Genomic DNA, 19,752 nt, shown 5'->3' with positions numbered 1-19,752 from the left:
TAGGTCCAATGCAATCATTGTCGATGGCCTCATAGATAATATATTATACTAAGCATTGGAAATCTCCATGTCCCAATATCGCTTGATCAAAGAATGTGTTAAAAATATTATACAAACAACTGCCTATATATAGCTTTCGCATTTCAACTAATAGTAATGCGCAACCGGAATATTTTGGCCTGAGATAGGCATAATGTTTTTTTTCGATTCTCAGCCTATGCTTATTGAGTTCTAATTGTGTATTAAAGAACATCCGTTGTTGACTGTACGTGAAAATATTATTGACAGTTTTGGCTGAGACTTTAGCTGAGATAAATAAAATATGGATGCAGATACCTTTCGAGAAGTTACCTCAAATTGATTTATAACTTAAAGTTGCTAGTATTATTGTCATAGACTAACGATTTGTCCAAATATTCGCAGAATTGAGTCTAAAAAAATTAGCGCAAAATATCGCACTTTTACGAAACATTGTCAGTGCCCCATTGTCAATACTCAGTGAAAAAAAAAAACGCAGGATAATTACAAGATGTAAATATCGCATTTTAAATCGCAGTAGGACCTAGTAGATTTTAATACGAATCTAAAGTTAAGATTTTTAGGCTCGTTTTATGAGTAGCGGGGTGCAGCGTTAAATTGCGTTTTTATACCCCGCGCAGTGACAAAGGATGCCATCTGAGTACCAATGCGCTCCCAAGTTATCTTCACTTTACCTAGTAGCCTTCCGTAAATACATCAATTAATAGAAGAAACAAGATGGTGGTTATGTTGGCCAGAAATGTCTTCATGCAATATGGGTGTCTGCAATTACTTAAATAAAGAGTGGATATTTTTATCAATTACAGTTGTTGATCTGCCTTTAAATATGCTCTCTAATAATAAATATTGGTGCAATTAATAATAAATTAATAGTAATAAACGAGATTATGTCAGCAAGCGAGTCCCTTTAGATCATTAGGTTATTTTCTGAATTACTTAATGCAATATACGTATGGAAATTAGCGTGAAACTTGAAAAGTATATTGTATTATTGGTAGAGTTAAAACATTGAACCTCATTTGCATTGCAGGAAGGCATCACTTTTGTTGAACTTATCTCAAGAATGATAATTAATCTAGCTATGAGCCTGAGGGTCTGAAGGATATTTGTGTTTCGAAAAAGGCAAAGTATATATTTCGATTAGAACACCCGGTCCTCCCGGTGGGGTCAACATAATGGTCGAAATTGCAAATCGGTAAGTTTTTCAGGGAAAAAACTTGCAATTGTTGTGTTTCCTGCACTTTCGTAATAGACGGGATGAAATCCAACCGTTTCACCGAATGATGGAGCGGCAAAAAATAATAACGTTTTTAAAAAGCTCCAACTAATTGAAACGTTAATTATGACTAATCTAGCGTTGGATTCGATCATGTAACAACGCATGCAATCACCTCGTTTTGCATGAGCTTCACTTTTGATACCTTGTGGGAACGTGAGTATTTTTTATTTGAAAATTATTGGGCAACTTAACAATAAAATACGCTTGTTGTACTGCTGCTCTTTTGCTTCTTTCAAGTGTTATTATGTCGTCGTATCAAGATGCTAGGGCAAACCCGGTGACCTGTTTTTAGTTGAACAAATCTTCAAACTTGCCGCTTGCATTCATTCGCCGGGCATAGAGTTTGGAGGCACTGGTAATCATATAGAAATGTTATCGGTGATTTTTTTCAAGGAAACCTTGAATTTTTTCAATACCTATAGTTTCCCATTTGCCAATGACAACTCTAGAACCTTACTGCATGGCTTTTTAATATTAAACCAGTTCGTAGTAATATGACGGGTCATGTGTTTGAGCCAAAACATGCCCTTCCGTTCCAGTGCACAGATTCTATACAAAATAAATCGCGCGCATGTCAACTCATATGATTACGTTTTATAAAAACGTACCGTATGAAAGTACGATCTTCGTTCTTAACGTAAAGGTTCAAGTAACAAAAAATAATCTACTTATTTTGAGAGCTAGATGCATCTACTAGATCTTCGTATTCATTTTCTTTAAATTCCTCAGATTTGTCCTATTACTCAAGAATAAGCTTCACCGCTGGAGTGTCTTATAATCGTTCCATTGCCTCGAGAAGGGAACGAGTGCCCAGGTCCAGATCACTTGGACAGAAGGAAGTTTTTTATAGTATAATACCAAAACTAACAGCTAATAATTTCTCATATAGTCAGTATTGTAAGCGGTATAATTCTTAGTTGAATCTGACATTAACTCATCGTTTTCAATGTCTGTACATTGTGATGCCGGAGTGGACCTGTAACACTAACTCAGGCCTAGAAAAATTAACAATTGAGTTTTATTATTATTTTTTAATACGTTTTAGTTATTCTATGGAGCAAGCTTCCGTTTTTGGCCTTTGGCTAGAGCTGGGTGTCTATCTACCGCGCCGCCTTCAAGCAATGTTCCTGAATTCTAGCGTTTAAACTCCTTCAAAATGACTTGACATTAAGTCATCTTTGCGTTCGCACCGTGCCAAAAAAAAGCACTGTCGTTTCCTTCATTGTTACCTTCTACGCAGTCAGGTAATGGAGATTAAGCTCTTAATTGTATCCTAGTAAACGACTGAGCATTTGCACCACAATAACGTAATAAGCTAGTAACTAAGGAGGTGCTGCATGTTGTACATAGCCTAAGCGAGTGTCCATGGATAATCTCCTGAAGAGGATACAAGACCTAAACGATTATCTAACGCGCCTGAATTGCCAGTTTTTTTTTTTTTTTTTCTGAAATAACGTAATTCCACTAACGCATTAACTTACGAGAGAATATGGTATCTTCATTTTTAAAGAGTTTATATTCAGCTTATGATATTGTTATACCCTTAATATATTTTATATAATATATATATACTTTTAATGTCGGTCTTTGAAATTTCGTTATATATACTATTATAGCTAGCAGATGTCATTAGCTACTACAAGCTAACAAACCCGATGCGCGCAGACGAACCGGCCTATTAGTATATTATTAAAGTTATTTTTGTAATGGCCAAAACCTTGTTTCAGCCAAATTTTCGTAGCAACTATTAGCAAAATGTCACTTTTACTCCAGCGCAGTGAACGCTAATTACTAACAGTGGTTAGTTGTTTACCTATTTTTTTTATCCTATTGGTAAAAGGCCTATTGTGTGTTCAGACGAGCATGAATGAGTCGGGATGTTCCTGTTACTACCGCTGCCAATCACCTTTTTGAAATGGTCCTTGCTCCTTAAGACGCTCCTGAAAGCCGGCCTTCTGCCCTTTCTCGCCTGGATTCTTTTATATGTTGAAAGGGAGGCCCCCTCCTTTGCACGCATTTCATTCGATCCTGAATACGACTACATTGTTGGTAGGTTGAAGTCTCGTTTTCTGCTTACTAGCTATTCGTGTTGTAGACTGAGTGCTGAGATCTAAGTTTAACTACCAGTTCTTAACAGAACGAATGAATCAATATGTGGATACAGTTCCTGGCTCAACGTGTATATACGCGTCATCCTATCAAGGGAAAAGTAACTACAAGAATGTGATTTATGAGCTATATAACAATCGAGGAAACTTTACTGCTTCAAGTAAAAGCAACTCATATCGATAACCTATAAAATGACATCAAGCCTGGGTAATAGGGAATTCATTTTTTCTCATCAAATTTACTCATGTTGGTGGTAAACATTTATCTTCACCCAGACACCTTTACGGTTTTATTTCTCTTTACAAGTGTCCATATTGATTCGCATACACCTACCCATCTAGCAATGTTGCCGCCTCTATTTTCTTTAGAAAAACATTACTAGTAACAACGAGCTACCCGTTCTCCTACTCACCTTGCTACGCCTGTCTAGTTCTTTGTTGTCCAGTGACCACATTCAAAACTTAGCAGCGAGCTGCTTGGTGGATTTTGTCGCCGGCAGGAAAACCCAAAACGACAAAGCCCTGGAAGGCTTGACAATCTAGGAGGGAGCTGGTTGATGCGGGTAAAGTAACATGACGAAAGGCGCTTATTGCTACTGTCTCGTGCTTGCTGAAGGAAGCGGGGGCTCCCCACGGCTGTAGTAGTGGAGTCGGCTAGGAATCCCTTGTCCAGAGACCTTGCTTACGCCTGCGACTGCAGCGTTAGCAATAGAAGCAGCATCGACTTCCATCAAATTAACAGAAATCTACAATACGGAAAGATCGAAATGACGCGATCGATATGTTGATTATTATGCCAATGATAGTAATAATAGCCCATTGATCAGCATAGTGTATCTATTTCAAGAACGGGAGACACACGCTCGAATGATCGCCTTCAGACTCTTCTTTGCGGCGAGAACAGTTTTCTGCTGACGAAGCCGTCTTGCTGCCATAGCTTTTGCGCTTGTCCCATATACAGATGAAGTTTTCTCGGCGTTTGCCCATCATTAAGCAAGGCTTAACGAAAAGTCACTGTTATTGTAATGCTTATTATTACAGCCGAACTACTATGAGCTGACTTTCGGTGCTAACCTTTTTGAACAACCCACATACATAGCAATATCTCGTAACTGCACAGAACATGTTAAACCTCTGTAAGTTACCAGTGCAGTAGTTTTCGGCAATAAATGTTTTTTTTTTTTCAGTTTCTGCTACCGTAAGGAAAATTATCTATGATTAAAAACTGGGAAAAAAATAGCAAAGATCGGGCGCTACACGAAAGGAAGTTAAAATGACAATTCCGTGATAGCAAGCAAATTGAGATTATTTCTATTACTTAGGAAAAAATCACCATTTATTTTTTTTATCTACTACCATACATTTATTTATTACACCATTTATTATTGCATCGTCAAGATCTATGCGCTGCCGACGTTCTGTGCTCAATACGGTCAACCATTATTAGCATTACGTTGTTCTGCCGTAGTAGCGAGCTAATTATTTTTGTTAAAGATTTGAAAAACGAAAATTTTGATCATAAAGGATATACCCATAGTAGATACCGATCCAATATCTAATATGTTCAAGTAAGAAGCGCCACCAAAATGGCCTGAAGCGTAATCCCTTAGTGCTTTTTTCGTTATAAAAACTTAGCCAGTATATACTAACAAAGTAGATACTGGCTAAGTTTAGTTCGCCCTCAGTTGCTGCCGCCGAAAGGGTTTCGATCGTCTCCGTCCTTTCTGCTGGAATAAGTAATTATGATCTAGAAAATCTTAATGATATCGTCGATATACTAAAATTTCAGTTGGAGGAGGATCGGCAGGTGCTGTGCTCGCCGCGAGACTTTCTGAGGATCCGTTGATGCGAGTACTTCTCCTTGAAGCTGGAGGCTCGCCTTCGGCGCTCCACGACGTGCCTCTCCTGGCTGCCGAATTTCAAAAAACACGCGTTGACTGGCAGTACAAAACCGTTCCCCAGGATGCTGCCTGTTTTGGACTCAATAATCGGGTACCTACTGGACCTTTTTTTTTTTTTATACTTGCGTTGCGTTATCAACTCACATACTGCATGTTTTTCTACTAAAAGCTTGTACTACAAAAAAAAAAATCATTTTTTTTAGCGTTTCTTAATAAAATTACAACCACTGGCAAAGTAAATTTAGACAGTAACTTAGAATTTGATTTTTTAAAGACGATCGTTTACGACAGTGTAACGTAAGAGCAATGTACTTATTCTTCTTGTCACCCAGGCAAGGCTAGGTCTTTATGTCGATCTATGATGCGATAGTTGTGACAAAAAAAACCAAATGTAATTCAGTAAGTCAATTTCAGTCCTTGATCTATCTTCGATATATTATTATTTTATGCAATCAACCTAAAGGTACGTAGTATCTCATTAGTGGTTTAGAGATATTCATTCAAAAAAATAAGGCTCTTGAGTTGTTCGATTAAAACTGTCATGGCTATTCATTGTTTCAGACGACTGGCCATCAGGACAAAACGGCCCACGGCCGGTGCTGTACCTAGGCCATTCCCGCGTTTCTCTATTCTATAGGCAAACCTGTGATCATTACGACAGCACACTAAGTCAACAAAAACTTTTTACGCACTTACGATTCCAAAACATTGACTAAGTCTCACACGGATAGAAGGTATCCATCTTATTGTTATTATTAACTATCCTCAATTTAATACACACAAAACATATTATTTTCTATTTTTGTTATGCTTTTCAGCAAAGTGTATGGCCGCGAGGAAAAGTATTAGGCGGATCAAGTGTTCTCAATTACATGCTCTACGTGCGTGGTAACCGGAAGGATTACGATCAGTGGGACACTGGTCTGGGCTGCGCCGGATGGTCATGGAAAGAAGTGTTTCCCTACTTCCTGAAATCGGAAAACAATAGAGACCCTGATATTTTAGCGGGCGGGTACGTTGTGCGCACAGTATAGCAAGAGAACAATCGACAGGCATTAAAAAACGTACACAACATTGTTTTCAACTAAGGTCGTCTCAATATAGTCCTAGAAACTGTTTCTAAATCTCATTTTTAATCGACAAATATAGGTGTTATGAAGACTGCAGTTGTTATTGATCTTAATATATAGCTAAGCGATTAAATCTTATAGCCACAATAACCCTTGATTACTATAATTGACCTGTTTTTATTTTGAATGTTGACAGCTACCACGTGACGGGGGGTCCAGTAACCGTAGAGCGAGCCCCATTCCGTACCCCGTTAGGAGAAGCATTCGTGGCTGCTGGAGAAACTCTGGGTTACCCTCGGGGAGACTATAATGGTCACTTGCAGACCCGCTTCGACGTTCCACAGGGAACCGTTCAAAACGGCAAACGAGTTAGCACAAGCAAAGCATTTTTACATACTGCACGCTATAGGCCGAATCTGCACATACTCACTAATGCTAAAGTACTTAAGGTAAGTTTTATGATCGTGTACAAGAGAAGGCTATTTACGTACGTAAATTCTCAAGTGGATTTATTCGAGTCGGATTTGAGCGTATCTCGAAATTTCAAATCATGCTATTAGCGGGTGCTATGTTTGGACTGCATCGGGTTCCGATTCATAGGAATCGTAAAAACAGCTTAACACAAGTAAGTGGAAGGTAGCATGTGCTTGTAGCTTCTTGAGGCAATTAAATGTCCTATTATTTCACAGCTGTTACTTGAAGGGAGGCATTGTATTGGCGTTCTGTTTCGTCTTCGAGGCCGTCTGCGAACGGTGCATGCCAATCGCGAAGTTATCCTTTCTGCTGGCTCCATCAATTCACCGCAAATCCTTATGCTGTCGGGAATCGGACCTGCTCAGCATCTTCGATCGCTCGGGGCAAGTACAGTCTGTATACCAGGTAGATTGGTAGAAGCCCCGTTAATACGTCCGTTTGTATATTACGGACGTATACCATTAATAAATCACATTTGTTACTAAATTTGTTCGACTGTCTGTCTGTCCGATTGCCTGTCTCTCTGTCCGACTGTTTGTCTGTCCGATTTTTGTCGTTCGTACTGTCAGCTAGTGAAAGATGATGACGGCCGCTCAAAAGCTTTTTTTCCCCACCTGTCAAACACATTAAAATAAATGTTAAACGGTTGGCCTTTACTTCAGTATACCAAAAATCAGTTAAGATATTGTATCTAATCCTGGTCTCCTGTGCACAGAAAAGCGTTTAATAATGCCTCCGGAGCTAACTTCGATGGTTGTCTATATCGAAACGAATATATAACAAAGAAAATAAGTCAGTCCAGCCAATAGCCTCGTCCGTTTGACTCCATTAAACCTTTTCCTTTACCTATTGCGGAATATATTCTATTAATATTAATCACTGCACGATGGATAGCTCGCAGTATCAAGGTCCGAGTAGGCTTTCGGAAGACGTCTCTGTGATATACGTGGGCTGAGTCGACCATCTTCCAACATAACGAACTTGCATATAATCCAATAACAGGCCCTATTGTCGAACGTCAGTCGCAAGACGTATAGTGAATAGATCATTATTAATGTGCTCCTCGTCAAATACAGACCATGTGGTGTTTATCTTGCTTGGCAGATTCCGGTAGTCATGGACCTTCCAGTAGGCCGCAATCTACATGACCATATTGGGGCTGCTGGGTTAAGTTTTCAAATCAACCAGACGCTTTCAGTCGTACGCAAAAGAGTCGGCCTTGATAAGGTAACTAAATTCAAGAGAATCAAGTCCGTTTATTTACTTTGAAAATATATTACTAAAATTATTACAACTAACTTGCTATTTTTTTACAGCTTATGTATTATAGTTCTAATTTTTTTGTTGTTTTTATTTCATTTCTTAGGTAATCCAATATATTTTTGCCAAGGACGGCCCCCTGACGCTGCTGGGTGGTGTTGAGGGGGTCGGCTTCTTGAAAACAAAATATAACAATGACACTGGAGATTGGCCAGACGCCGAAATCCATTTTATATCTTCCTCGCCAGCTGGTGATGGAGGATCTACGATTAAAAAAGTCATGGGAATTTCAGACAAGGTAACTACCTATGTTGACTGCAAGTTATTTTCCGCCAGTTTTTTAAGTAGGTATCCATAACGCACTTTGTAATGCTTTACGTATCGTTAACGGAAAGATGCCTTACCCAACATATATTAAATTTGTTTAAGAAAATCCAGCCATCGATACCATATGTTCGATTGAAATGAGTCTGGGCACACTTTAACCCGTTATTGTTTCATATGTTTCAATTGCTTGTTAGAGAAATCCTTTCTCCGGTTCTAAATACGGTTCTGGGATACAATGTTTGAGGTCGGCCAGCATTGTTAACGTATATGTACCGTGGACGCTGATAAAACCGGCTTGTTAAGTTTAAAGTTGCTTGCATGTTACTTACGTAAAATACGAAGACTGACTTCGACAAACAAATCTGGAAACTCGACTTTGTATTATAATTTATACATTTATGTATTACGTTGCAGTTTTTCGAACGTGTATATCGACCCTATTTAAACCTTGACTCATTTACTCTATATCCAGTGCTTTTGCGACCTCGATCTCGAGGTTACGTAAAATTGCGTTCCTCAGACCCTGACGATCCGCCACTCATCAATCCGAGGTACCTCACAAAGAATGAAGACGTTCTTACCCTCGTCGAAGGTACACCTACGGATAGAATGATTTTACATCTGGATAGGTTATTATGTGCTATAAATGTCCTTGTGCCTAGCCTGAGTTCAAGTGCAGCTAACGTCTATTCTTTCGCAACAATTGGAGTTCTTTTTGCATATTTTGAGCCACTTAAGTTCTTCGAGCAACTTCAAGGAGTAGATGTTTGTTACATATGACGTTGCAGGTTTCCTCGAAGTAATTTTTAGCACCAAGAGATAATGTAAATCCGAGAATAGGCCACCGAAGACACTAGTTTGTTCAGATGGGAACAGGGGTCTTCGGAAAGGAGCAGCATAGGACGCGCTGCAGCCTAATGCAAGAGGTAGCAGAAGGCTGGATTATAAGTGTCCCTCAGCACCTGCCAAAGCAGTCTACACAAATTTTCGCAGTCCCTCTAATGTTATATGACGGTTGGTAGATCAGGAGATCAGATCATTTCGCAAAAATCTCTACTCACAAATCATTTTGTTTATTTTAGCGATGAAACAATGCTTTGCTATCGGCATGTCGGAGCCATTCAAAAAATTCGGGGCTCGGCCATTCAGCATGATATTCCCAGGTATGTTTAGTAACGAGATTCAAGTAAAACGTATTGTCTCCATCTGAGATTTGGCGCCTTTTTATCAATGAAGTTCTACGTGTGAGCCTGATTACTCAACGGCACGTGCTGATCTAGGTTCCGAGTTGGACGTAGACATATTTTTTCATATTGTAAGGGGCTAGGCGTCTGAAGCAATGTTCAACGGCGCTATCGAACGCGAAACTTGAAACGTTTATTTTCAGGTCGGGTAACCTAAGTTTAGATACTACCGCAGTAGGCTCATATGAGCAGCAAATAGCGATACCCGACATCAACACTTATGTTAACGTACCTTGTACGACCTCCCGTTATATCATCGCTCAGTGTTAACAAAACCCAAAATCTGTTACTGACACTATTGCTGCCACTTTGTGTATTTTTTTTTTATCGAGATTTAGATAATCGATGATTATGTAACGATCACTTCTCCCTTTGCTCGTCGGCATGTTTAATAACAAAACCGTCTCGGCTTACTCAGGTTGCGAAATATATCCGGTTCGATCGGACAAATATTTGGCATGTCTCGCTCGCACCTATACCGCCACAATATACCATCCAGTCGGAACCTGCAAAATGGGTAGTCCACAGGATCCCAGCACCGTGGTCGACCCTCTTCTTCGGTAAACGTTTTTTGTTTTTTAGTGATACATACTTGGGGTTGATTACTAACGACGAATTGTAATATACTTTAAAACATATATATTTTTTTTGATGAATAGAAATTATAGAACGCGTTACTGAGTGATTTATTCATCCTGGATGTTTTTGAATACCAATGCATAAAATTCAATCACTGTTATTTTATGACCAATTTTCTAAATAAAACCGGACACTACCGCATTTGATGGCATTGCAACGGTATGAAAACATGAATATTTGCGCGTCGCAGGGTAAAAGGCATTAAGGGTCTACGAGTCGTTGATGCTTCTGTCATTCCAAAAATCCCTTCAGGCAACACGAATGCGCCCGTCATTATGGTCGCGGAGCGGGCCGCTGACCTTCTCAAGGTACAGTCACCTATAGACCACCGATTTCCGTTGTTGGTAACGTGGAAGCACATAGGTAACATATAGCTATCCAGGAGTCTGCAAGAGACAACTAAATACCGTCAGTCAGATCGTGGCATTTATTGCAAATTAAAACTAATCTGTTTTCTCATGTTACGTCTTAGTTTAATCTACGATTTACTACTGCGATTGTTTTTCGTTTGTTGGCTTGCAGGGCATCTTAAGTGCACATAAACCCGATGGGTCCATTCGATATGTGCCACATCGCATGGTACCGCTTGCGCTGCAGGACAACTCGCGTATTTAAAACCGACGCAGAGAGACGTCGAAAGGTACGAAGAGCGAGCTAGGGTACGCTGTATTGTTCTCACCGGGACCAGTGTTTATGTCCAGTGGTTTTCGAGAGAGTGACAAAATGCGGTATCGACTGTGGCACGATTGGACCAATATAGATTCTTTGCGCGTCACGGAATTAGTGTTGACCATCTTATGAAATAAATTATTGTGAAAGTAGTTCAAATCGCGAGATGTGCTTCTTATCTTTAGACTAACCTTAGCTGATTATATGCGTATGATCACTTTTAGTTCAGGTGACTGTATGGGACAGGATAAACTCCACCAAGCAGGGTCCCTTTGTCTACTACCCTGTTCTGATTTTCTTTTTTGAGAGACAGCCCCATCGCATCCGTTTGACTTTCACATGCAGCATGTGTTCAGTTGTTAAAGCCATCAGGACCCTCTTTGTCGTTTTGGTACGTCTTAGCGTAAATATGGGCAAATAATTATAGCTCTCGGACGTATTAGGAGTGACCAAACATGTGTATTCAGTGTCTACATGACGATCCTAATTGCCAATAACTATAATGACGTCCGTCCTAAAGCTAAGTCTAATGTATGCCGTTTGCCAAATAGAACTTAAGAGCTGCGGAAATAGCAGCAGCACTTTTACGGTCCAATTTATTGAAAATCACGGAGTCTGATCGTTTTGGTTTTTTAAGAGTAAAAGCTCTAATTGACTTTTCGATGCTACTCGTGGGCGAGCCGCACATGAGACCATTCTGTCTTCAGGTCGACTTGTTTGTTGATTCATCCAACGGGTAAAAGTGCATGTGTACCCTCTCTTTTGGTATACGTTCTCGTTTCATTTTTCCTACCCTTTCCCGGAAAAAATATTTTCTTAATATTATTATGGCACAAACGCTCATTGAATTATATCGCCCTAAAACTAAATACGTCCAAACCGTTCGTCGTTTAGCTTCTTAGATACTTTCTTTTTTTCCTTTTTTTAGATACTTTTTTTAACTAGTTGTACAAACAAACGATTTGGACATTTCATCATCTATGTTGGAACGTTTTAATGTGCCCCCTTTTTTCTAGTTGGTGGTCCAGCTTCTGCAGTTTAGCTATTTCTCAAAGGGGACGCATTGCCGTTGCCCGCCCTTCGCATAACCGTACCCTTACTCTTTCTCGAAGACACGTGCCTATCTGACGGATGAGTCGTAGCTGGTTGCATTTCTAAATCTAGTCTAAAGCAGTGGGCGGAACTCCGGCTTGTGTATGAATGTTGTATATTGCTCTATGTGTTATGTTAGGACACGCTTTTACAAAAAAGTATAGTTAAAAAAAGCTACACCAATGAGAACCTGTAGTGAAGTTACGTGAGCTTGTAGTCGTTGGACTGGATATACACTTCGAATATAAGTTGACTAGATATTATCTAGTTCTTGTGATTTAGACAGATTTTCATTGCGTTTAGGCGAGCGTGCAGTGGGTGCGCTGTTCGGACATACGACGGTATGTCTTGGAGCCGGAATCTCGTAGTGAAAGCCTATTGAAAAGCAATTTTCTACATTCATCTGTATGCGGTCCTGAAAATGTGAGGGCCCCTGTTGTGTCGGCGACCTGATAAGAAGGTGAGAATCGAAGTTGGAGGAATCAATAGTTTCTACTGAAGCCAATATAGCATGGAAGTTGTTGAAATAATTTTTTGAACGACCTCATATTGATATTCTCCTGAGTTGAATGTCATGTGAGTTGAAGCTTTTATCAGATGAGCTTTGATAGATTAAATACAATAAGAGATTGTTCTAATATATGAATTTAGCGGATAAAACGAATGCCAATTTCTTAAGTGATCAATGCAGATACAGGTAATATTGTTGTCATTGTCGAAAATACATATCTAGCCCACAAAAAAAGTACAGGACAAAAACTATCATCTTAAATTGATAGTAGTTTACCACTTTACATTTAATAACGCTATAATAACTTACGTTTTTCTATTCGCCTCAAAATACTGTAGGATAAAGTGTGTGTTGAATTGGAAGTGAAGTGGAGTTCGAAAGCAGAACATGCGCTACAAGTCGAGGCGCTTAGAAATGAAGTACATAATGCACTTTAGGCTATAGATTTCATTAAATACACTAGTAACTTGAATATACTAATAACGCAAAAGGCGAGCGGAGAGAAGAAAAAAAAAAAGAAGGATAAACACTCGGTAGAACGTATTACATACTGTTCATTACGTCGTCCAAGACGTGACAATACACGCCGGCGAAATACAGCAGAGAACAACACGGCAATATACATGATTTTCGCTTGCATAGATAAGGCACATAAAAATACCCTACTCTCATAACTGGGCTGGGCTGCGCTGCACTTTATATGGGAAGGGTTTAATTAACAACCAATTCTCGTCTAATTAATTCATTAGTAATAGTTAATTAATATAGTATGCTTTCAAATATAGTATTGCGCTAAAATAACGAGCTTCCATGTTTTCTATCACGAAGAGATTCCTTCTTTAGCGAAGCCTTTCTCTGGTATCGATGTGTACCGGTGGTAGGATAGGTGTACAATAGTTGTCGCAATGCGACCGTCTATAAACCCCGCACCTCGTTTTGTTATATGATTAATGCAAAGTTTCATTGAGAACTGTAAATAGCAATAGAAACTCGTATATACATGACTCGCTAGTCATGATAATGCTCGCTCATTCACGTTTCGATTTTGATACGTCCTTCAGAGTCGCGTGGTTAGGTAAAGGCATTATTTACCAACGTTTTGCCTCGTGACCCACAAAACACGAATACTATTCATGGTTTGTGACTGAGCCAGATACAACGGTGTCTAGACCGCATGTCTAGCGGTACATCAAATATTCTGCGTTGCCGCCCGCTGCGCACTCAAACAAGTGGATTATCATCTTTGGGACCGAATAATTTCCTAACACGAAAGGGTACTTTCGGGCTAGCCTGTACAATAGAAGTACGGTAAGAATACGAACGATGATACATACGGTGTTGCGCCGACGCCTTTTGCCTAGGCAATGGTCATAAATAAATAGAGAGAGTTGCTTTCGTAATGGTTGCTCACGGTGAAGGTCGTCTTTGCAGGAAGCAGCAGTCTTGTATATATATATATATATTAACTTGTTCAAGCGTCTATATATATAAATGCTTGTTTCGTTCACAACATCAAACAAAGTCGTCATCTTCCATACAGAGATCAAACTCTATTTTCGATGTATATCTTATTCAACAGTAACTTTTGCTATTTTTGCCCTTGGATACTTTAGCCGACGTTCAAGATTTTTTAAAGCCACGTTTCGATATAGGGTAACCCGAAATGAGCAATGTCAAATCAAACGAACACTTTACTTGCATTGTTAAAAACGATATACGTCTGAGAAACAAATATTCTCTATATTTATCTAATTATTGACAAATTGTTTTTTAATTGTCGTCTAAATCTTTTCTTTCTACTGTAACTCATTGCAGTCTGTCGGCACGCGTGGCCAGTGGAGTGAGAATTCGCTTATGCCACTTGCAACCTCTTCCTAATGAGTAGCTTCGCAATCCTCGGTGCTTCGTTGACTTCACGTAAAAATTCAGGCCAGCTAAGATAGAAGGCCTGTAGGTCAGTTTCCGGACGACCGGCCGTTATCTACGACAGCAACAGTTGAACCTCATTTCGTCATGGGTAGTTCCAAACTACGTAGCAAGATTCGTGCACTGGCGTGCGAACATTGGCTTATGCTCATAGCCGTTATCCTGTTTTTACTAGCTCTTCGATGCCCCACAGGCTGGGGTGTGTCCTACACGTCTCTTGATGATGTGGTGTCATGCGTGCCTGTACAAGGCCACTGCGAGCTCATCCCTAACAGTCGCAACTATGGTCCCGTTCGTCGGATAGTTAATGAGGCGTACCTGCGATCACTCGAAAGGCGACTTAACAAACATTTTAATAAAAGCGGTCTATCGCTAATACAACCGGAAGGCTGCGAGCCAGCATATCGCACAGCCATTGTGGTAAAGCAATAATAATGATCTCGGTTCATAAACGACTCAGTCATAATTGTTACTATCGTTATAGACACAAAAGCAAGAAAGCTAACTTTGTATATTTCCAAAGGTACCTTACCGGAATCGTTCAGAACACCTCGAATTATTTATTCAACATATGCATGACTTCCTTGCCGGGCAAGGTATTGCGTATGCGATATACATAATTCAACAGGACAAGGAAGGCCAGTTCAACCGAGGGATGCTATTCAATGTCGGCTTCCGTGAGGCACTTAGAGATTTTGACAATTTCTGCTGTTTTATTTTTCATGATGTGGACCTGCTTCCGGAAAATCCACAGGTAACAAATTATTCGAATCATTTGGTAAAGTTTTGTTTTCATGATGATTGTAGTAATTTTTGCTCTGATAAAAATGAAGGACCCACGGAGTACAGATGAGGTTCATGCTGCATGACCATGCACTAATGAAGAAGTCTGTGTTCCGAATTAAATGAGATTACTTGGATTCTTAAATTACAGAATGCGTATGCATGTAGCAGCCATCCACGGCATATGTGCGTGGCAATCGATACGTTTCGTTACGTCGTACCATACAGTAACATCTTTGGAGGTGTGGTTGCTATGCAACGCGAACACGTTTTAAAGGTGAAGCAGTTTTTTAGGACTTGTTTCGTTTTTATTTCGTGCAACGACACAGGACAACCTGTGGCATGTCCTGACGATCCCTAGATCTTTTAACATAACAAGTCTACAAAATATATCTTTTGTTACAATGTTGAATGTATGCTACAAATCGAAAGTACGTCCAGGCAATTACGAAACTTATTTTAAGCGGCCTAATGAACTGTGTAGTAAACTATCACTTTCTAAAATACCTACTGTATACAGATTTTTTCAATAAGGCGATCAAAATATCTTTTATATATTTGCATAGATCGTATTTAGTCTTTAAAGTAGTCATAAATTTATTATCAGCATCAGTCTTCGGGGGTTCGTTTGATTAGCGTTGCCGGTAAGGAACGTTTTCCTTGGAATTTTGCTAGCACCAGGAGAATATGCTTTAACGTCCCGTATTTCAGGTGAATGGCTTTTCCAATCGATTCTGGGGTTGGGGTGCCGAGGACGATGACTTAGCTTTGCGTCTACGTCTGGCTGGTCTTACGATCTCTCGTTGGCCGCCTCATATATCCAGGTATTTTTTCAGCGTCTATCCTAATATCCGTGACCCACTGCGCATGCCTAATCGCCCCGAGTACTATGTATATATATATATATATATATATATATATAGATAATCTACACCGCAGTTTTATACATATGAAACTTGTTCCAAAAGCATAAAGCAGCTCGACATCATTTTGTTGTACGGATTTTGTTGTTTGCATTCGCACTGATAGCGTAGTAAAATGTATACATTGTGCTACACTGCACGACTACGATGGCACATCGTTGTTCTTCTATATCAGCCAAAAAAAATTCTGTATAACACACAACGTTGGATAGGTACAGTTTAAACCGAATCGACGGTCCAGTTTATAGATTTAGATCAAGTATCCTAATATATACAAATGTCTGTATGTTATCAAGGTATACAATGTTAAGCCACGGCAAGGCAACACCAAACCCCGGCCGGTTTTCTCTGCTGCTAGAAACCGAAGCCAAATGGAAATACGATGGTTTAAGCGACCTACGCTACGATGTGCTCTCGATCAACCGAAATCCCCTCTTCACAATGATCACCGTTCACCTTCACAAGAGCCTTTCTAACTGATCGAAACGCCCATTTCTTACCGAATCTTGCTAGAATTCTTCACGGCTTTCCGTATAATAGCGGTCGTTATAGACATCAAGGCGCAACACCATATCCAGTTCGAACTTTCTCTGTAAATATGTATGGAGCGATAGAGAAACGTGCATAAAATTGTCGTCAGAAGCTACTTTTTTGTATTCGTTTTTTTTTTCCACATACATACACACGTATTTGCTTTCAGCGCGACAACGAGGGTGATTTTATTTGGTTCGTAAACGTAAAATGTTAGTAAACAGATTTGTCAATCAAGTAAGTTTGGCGCCGTAACAGGACGTCGCATAGGAAATTTGTCCTATTCGTTTGTTCGTTTTCTGTTCACGTTTGTGCCTACGTTAGCGGCATCGGTAAGAGTCAGGATCGCAAACCTTCTTCATACGTGAACATACGAGTAGCGTCTGACCTCTGTGATGCTTTCTACCTTGTCGATTCGATAGGAGTTACACGACTGTCTATAGCGTATTTTACTTTTGACAATAATTCAGTGGCGCTAAAAAGAAAATATAGATAGAAAAGGTTTCAAGCCTCGAAAAAATACGCCAACTACCTAAATCTGTGACTATCAACGGACATCGAATGATTAATTAGTTACTATATAATAAGTCATGATGCTAAGATGACGAAACGTGGTAGCTGCTTCCTGTACTGAAAATATCTCTAATTATTCATATGCCTACTACAACTATTTAGAAACTATATAGTAATGAATCCACAATAGACGAAGGAGACAGCCCAATACCTCGACAGGCTGAGGGCCTACTTGATGCGGCAACGGGGTGGATAGCGCTGCGAACCCATGATCATAAAGGCCCGAGTTCGTTGAAATGTTAGAAAACGCTGGCCAGCTTTTACGTAGAAAGAATACGTCACCAAATTTTACATGATGAATCCCATTGACGTAAACCTTGTGTGCCTCTTTAGTTTTTGTGGCCGGTCAGCGCGATATTGACTTCATTTTCTTACTATTTGCTTCAAAGGCCAAATGATAAAATTTTAATATCGGCAAGTCATGATGACGTCAAGTCCATTTTATGACTTCCCAATGTCGTAATCATTCAACTACATAACTATTGCCATTATGAAGTATTATACAGTAATAATGTGATTGCACCATACTGCAATTACTATAACTTTTCTTCTCACTTTAGCTGATTCGAATTTGAAGTTCACTACATACGTACAAATGCCCCCATGAAAACATAATATAAATATGTATATTAAGAAAATTGTCCGTGTACGTCTTAAACTGTATAAGTTCTATACACGTAATTACTGAGAGGGTTAATAACTGTATTTGTTGATAATAAAACGAATACTTTTTGTTCACTCGTGTTATTATTTTTATGTCTACATAGATTAAGGCGGCTCTATCGAAGCTTCACGCGTGCATGAGTCGGTCAGGGGGACCTCGACCAAAAAATAATGAATCTCCTGAATGTGGTGATTTAATTAAAACCGAATGCGTTGAGGTTACTATCCAAGTTTCAAAGATGTCTTCATTCTGTTAAGGCATTATCTGGGCAAAACCGGAACGATTTCCAATGGTTTTCTTCAATTACAGAGGTAATTTCTAAGATTCATCTCAATTTAATCCACAGATCATGGGTACTGCACACTAACAACAATAGAATCAATGCTGTACCCCTTAGGTTAGGATCAGAAAAAAACTTCGCGCACCGTTGCTTTTAGGAACCTACTCTATTTTGCACCACGACGTTCAGTATTTGTCTTTGCTCAAATGGCGAAAATACGTAAATTTAGTAAAATATTGACAACACATGTACTGTTAGAAGTTCACACAAGCCCCTACTCGACCAAAAAACAGACTATTACGAAATAATAGATCAAGCCCTATTCGGTGTTTACCATTTACGTGCTCTTAAGAGAATATGACGTTTTCGTACACGATCGTATGTCGATCCCGGTTAGATCCTTTGTATCATTTTGTTCGAAAACAATTTATATCAATTTGTCTATCGAGTTTCTAACGGAAGGACCCGTTCGTCCCAGAACAAAGAGATACTTAGGTGGGGTTGCGAATTTTCCCACTGCTTGAATGGTGTTTGGCGTATTTACTTTTAGAATATGTAAACACGCTCATTATCTAAGGGGTTCTGTCAAATTCAATGTATATATAGTTTGTATAACATTTAACAGATAACGTAGCTTGATTCTGTCAGTAAGGGTATTTTCTACTTACAGCACTTCAGTTGAACGCCCTCGGGATCGAGACACTTCAATAAAAGTTAATCTGTCTTCCAAAACAAATCGCTTCCACCGGTGTAACCATAACAGTTTTACATTGGCTAACCTCTATCCCGTTCCACCGGAAAGCAAAATGCAGTCAGTGCGTATGATATGGAGATGTCCCATGCTTAGTGGTCCCGTAACTCAATCTCGTTGAATTCGATATGGACGGTCGGAGCACGTGTCCAATGAATAATCGAAAAAAAAACGGGTTGCATTTGTCATGTTTAGCTTGTCTTGGTTGGGAAACGAGAGAACACAAAAACTTTACATGTATCTATTATCGAGCATGGCCGTCCACTGGCGGATTTATGTTGACATATGTTATTTCTCAAACTGGACGAAGATGCGAGTAGTGTATCTGCCCCCTACCGATTATCAAACGGATATCTCAAGGATGGTTTGCACATATTTGAGTTCGAATATAGATGACTCTGGACGTTGGCATAACCATGCCAATGGCGCTTGTCAATGGTACACAAGATTTTCTTGTCAGGGGAAGTCATTTTTACAAGGGATACATTCAATTCTCAACACTCCAACGAATGTTCCGTAGATACGTGGGAAGTAGCTCCAGTTTGGGAGATGTATATACGTGGAGAGAGAGAAAGTAACTGCCAATATGGGCTAAAATAACTTGAGTTTTGAAGATGCAACGGAAACGATCACTCGACAAAAACATTCAAGGCTGACTCGCTCTACGGGTGTTTCGGATATCATATATTTTGAGCCCAAAGCTTACAC

At 39.5% G+C, this 19,752-nt stretch overlaps 2 protein-coding genes across 6 annotated transcripts; both read left to right on the top strand.

Moving 5' to 3' along the window:
* The first annotated feature begins 1,091 nt into the window (after nt 1-1,091).
* LOC111266331 (glucose dehydrogenase [FAD, quinone]) lies at nt 1,092-11,175 on the top strand. 4 transcript variants are annotated; one of them, XM_022843744.2, is made up of 14 exons: nt 1,092-1,234; nt 2,364-2,562; nt 3,159-3,367; nt 5,216-5,418; nt 6,146-6,339; nt 6,594-6,846; nt 7,087-7,254; nt 7,976-8,098; nt 8,238-8,429; nt 8,873-9,050; nt 9,541-9,621; nt 10,121-10,262; nt 10,594-10,649; nt 10,864-11,175. In XM_022843744.2, exons 3-13 carry the CDS (start codon nt 3,196-3,198, stop codon nt 10,637-10,639), a joined length of 1,752 nt encoding a protein of 583 aa, XP_022699479.1. In that variant the 5' UTR covers nt 1,092-1,234; nt 2,364-2,562; nt 3,159-3,195; the 3' UTR covers nt 10,640-10,649; nt 10,864-11,175. The 4 variants fall into 4 exon arrangements, with proteins under 4 accessions (XP_022699479.1, XP_022699477.1, XP_022699478.1 ...); XM_022843742.2 differs by having other exon boundaries at nt 10,532-10,649; XM_022843743.2 differs by having other exon boundaries at nt 10,532-10,704.
* A 977-nt stretch (nt 11,176-12,152) lies between these two features.
* LOC111266332 (beta-1,4-N-acetylgalactosaminyltransferase bre-4) lies at nt 12,153-18,087 on the top strand. 2 transcript variants are annotated; one of them, XM_022843747.2, is made up of 7 exons: nt 12,153-12,562; nt 13,675-13,921; nt 14,429-14,959; nt 15,063-15,293; nt 15,474-15,599; nt 16,034-16,146; nt 16,542-18,087. In XM_022843747.2, the coding sequence occupies exons 3-7, from the start codon at nt 14,627-14,629 to the stop codon at nt 16,723-16,725; spliced, it is 987 nt and encodes a 328-aa protein (XP_022699482.1). In that variant the 5' UTR covers nt 12,153-12,562; nt 13,675-13,921; nt 14,429-14,626; the 3' UTR covers nt 16,726-18,087. The 2 variants fall into 2 exon arrangements, with proteins under 2 accessions (XP_022699482.1, XP_022699481.1); XM_022843746.2 differs by lacking the exon at nt 13,675-13,921.
* Nucleotides 18,088-19,752: the final 1,665 nt, after the last annotated feature.

This window comes from Varroa jacobsoni, unplaced genomic scaffold (genome assembly GCF_002532875.2).
Source record: "Varroa jacobsoni isolate VJ856 unplaced genomic scaffold, vjacob_1.0 scaffold_1071, whole genome shotgun sequence".
Classification (NCBI taxonomy): domain Eukaryota; kingdom Metazoa; phylum Arthropoda; class Arachnida; order Mesostigmata; family Varroidae; genus Varroa; species Varroa jacobsoni.
Note: the sequence above shows the minus strand (reverse complement) of the source record. Positions and strands in the feature narration are given on the sequence as shown.

Bases quoted from the DNA above. Each gene is read 5' to 3' on its own strand.
- LOC111266331 (XM_022843742.2), top strand. From the start codon at position 3,196: ATGTTCCTGTTACTACCGCTGCCAATCACCTTTTTGAAATGGTCCTTG. The intron at 3,368-5,215 runs GTAGGTTGAAGT...CTAAAATTTCAG, and splicing joins TGAATACGACTACATTGTTG to TTGGAGGAGGATCGGCAGGT. The intron at 5,419-6,145 runs GTACCTACTGGA...TATGCTTTTCAG, and splicing joins GTTTTGGACTCAATAATCGG to CAAAGTGTATGGCCGCGAGG.
- LOC111266332 (XM_022843746.2), top strand. From the start codon at position 14,627: ATGGGTAGTTCCAAACTACGTAGCAAGATTCGTGCACTGGCGTGCGAA. The intron at 14,960-15,062 runs GTAAAGCAATAA...ATATTTCCAAAG, and splicing joins CATATCGCACAGCCATTGTG to GTACCTTACCGGAATCGTTC. The intron at 16,147-16,541 runs GTATTTTTTCAG...TATGTTATCAAG, and splicing joins TGGCCGCCTCATATATCCAG to GTATACAATGTTAAGCCACG.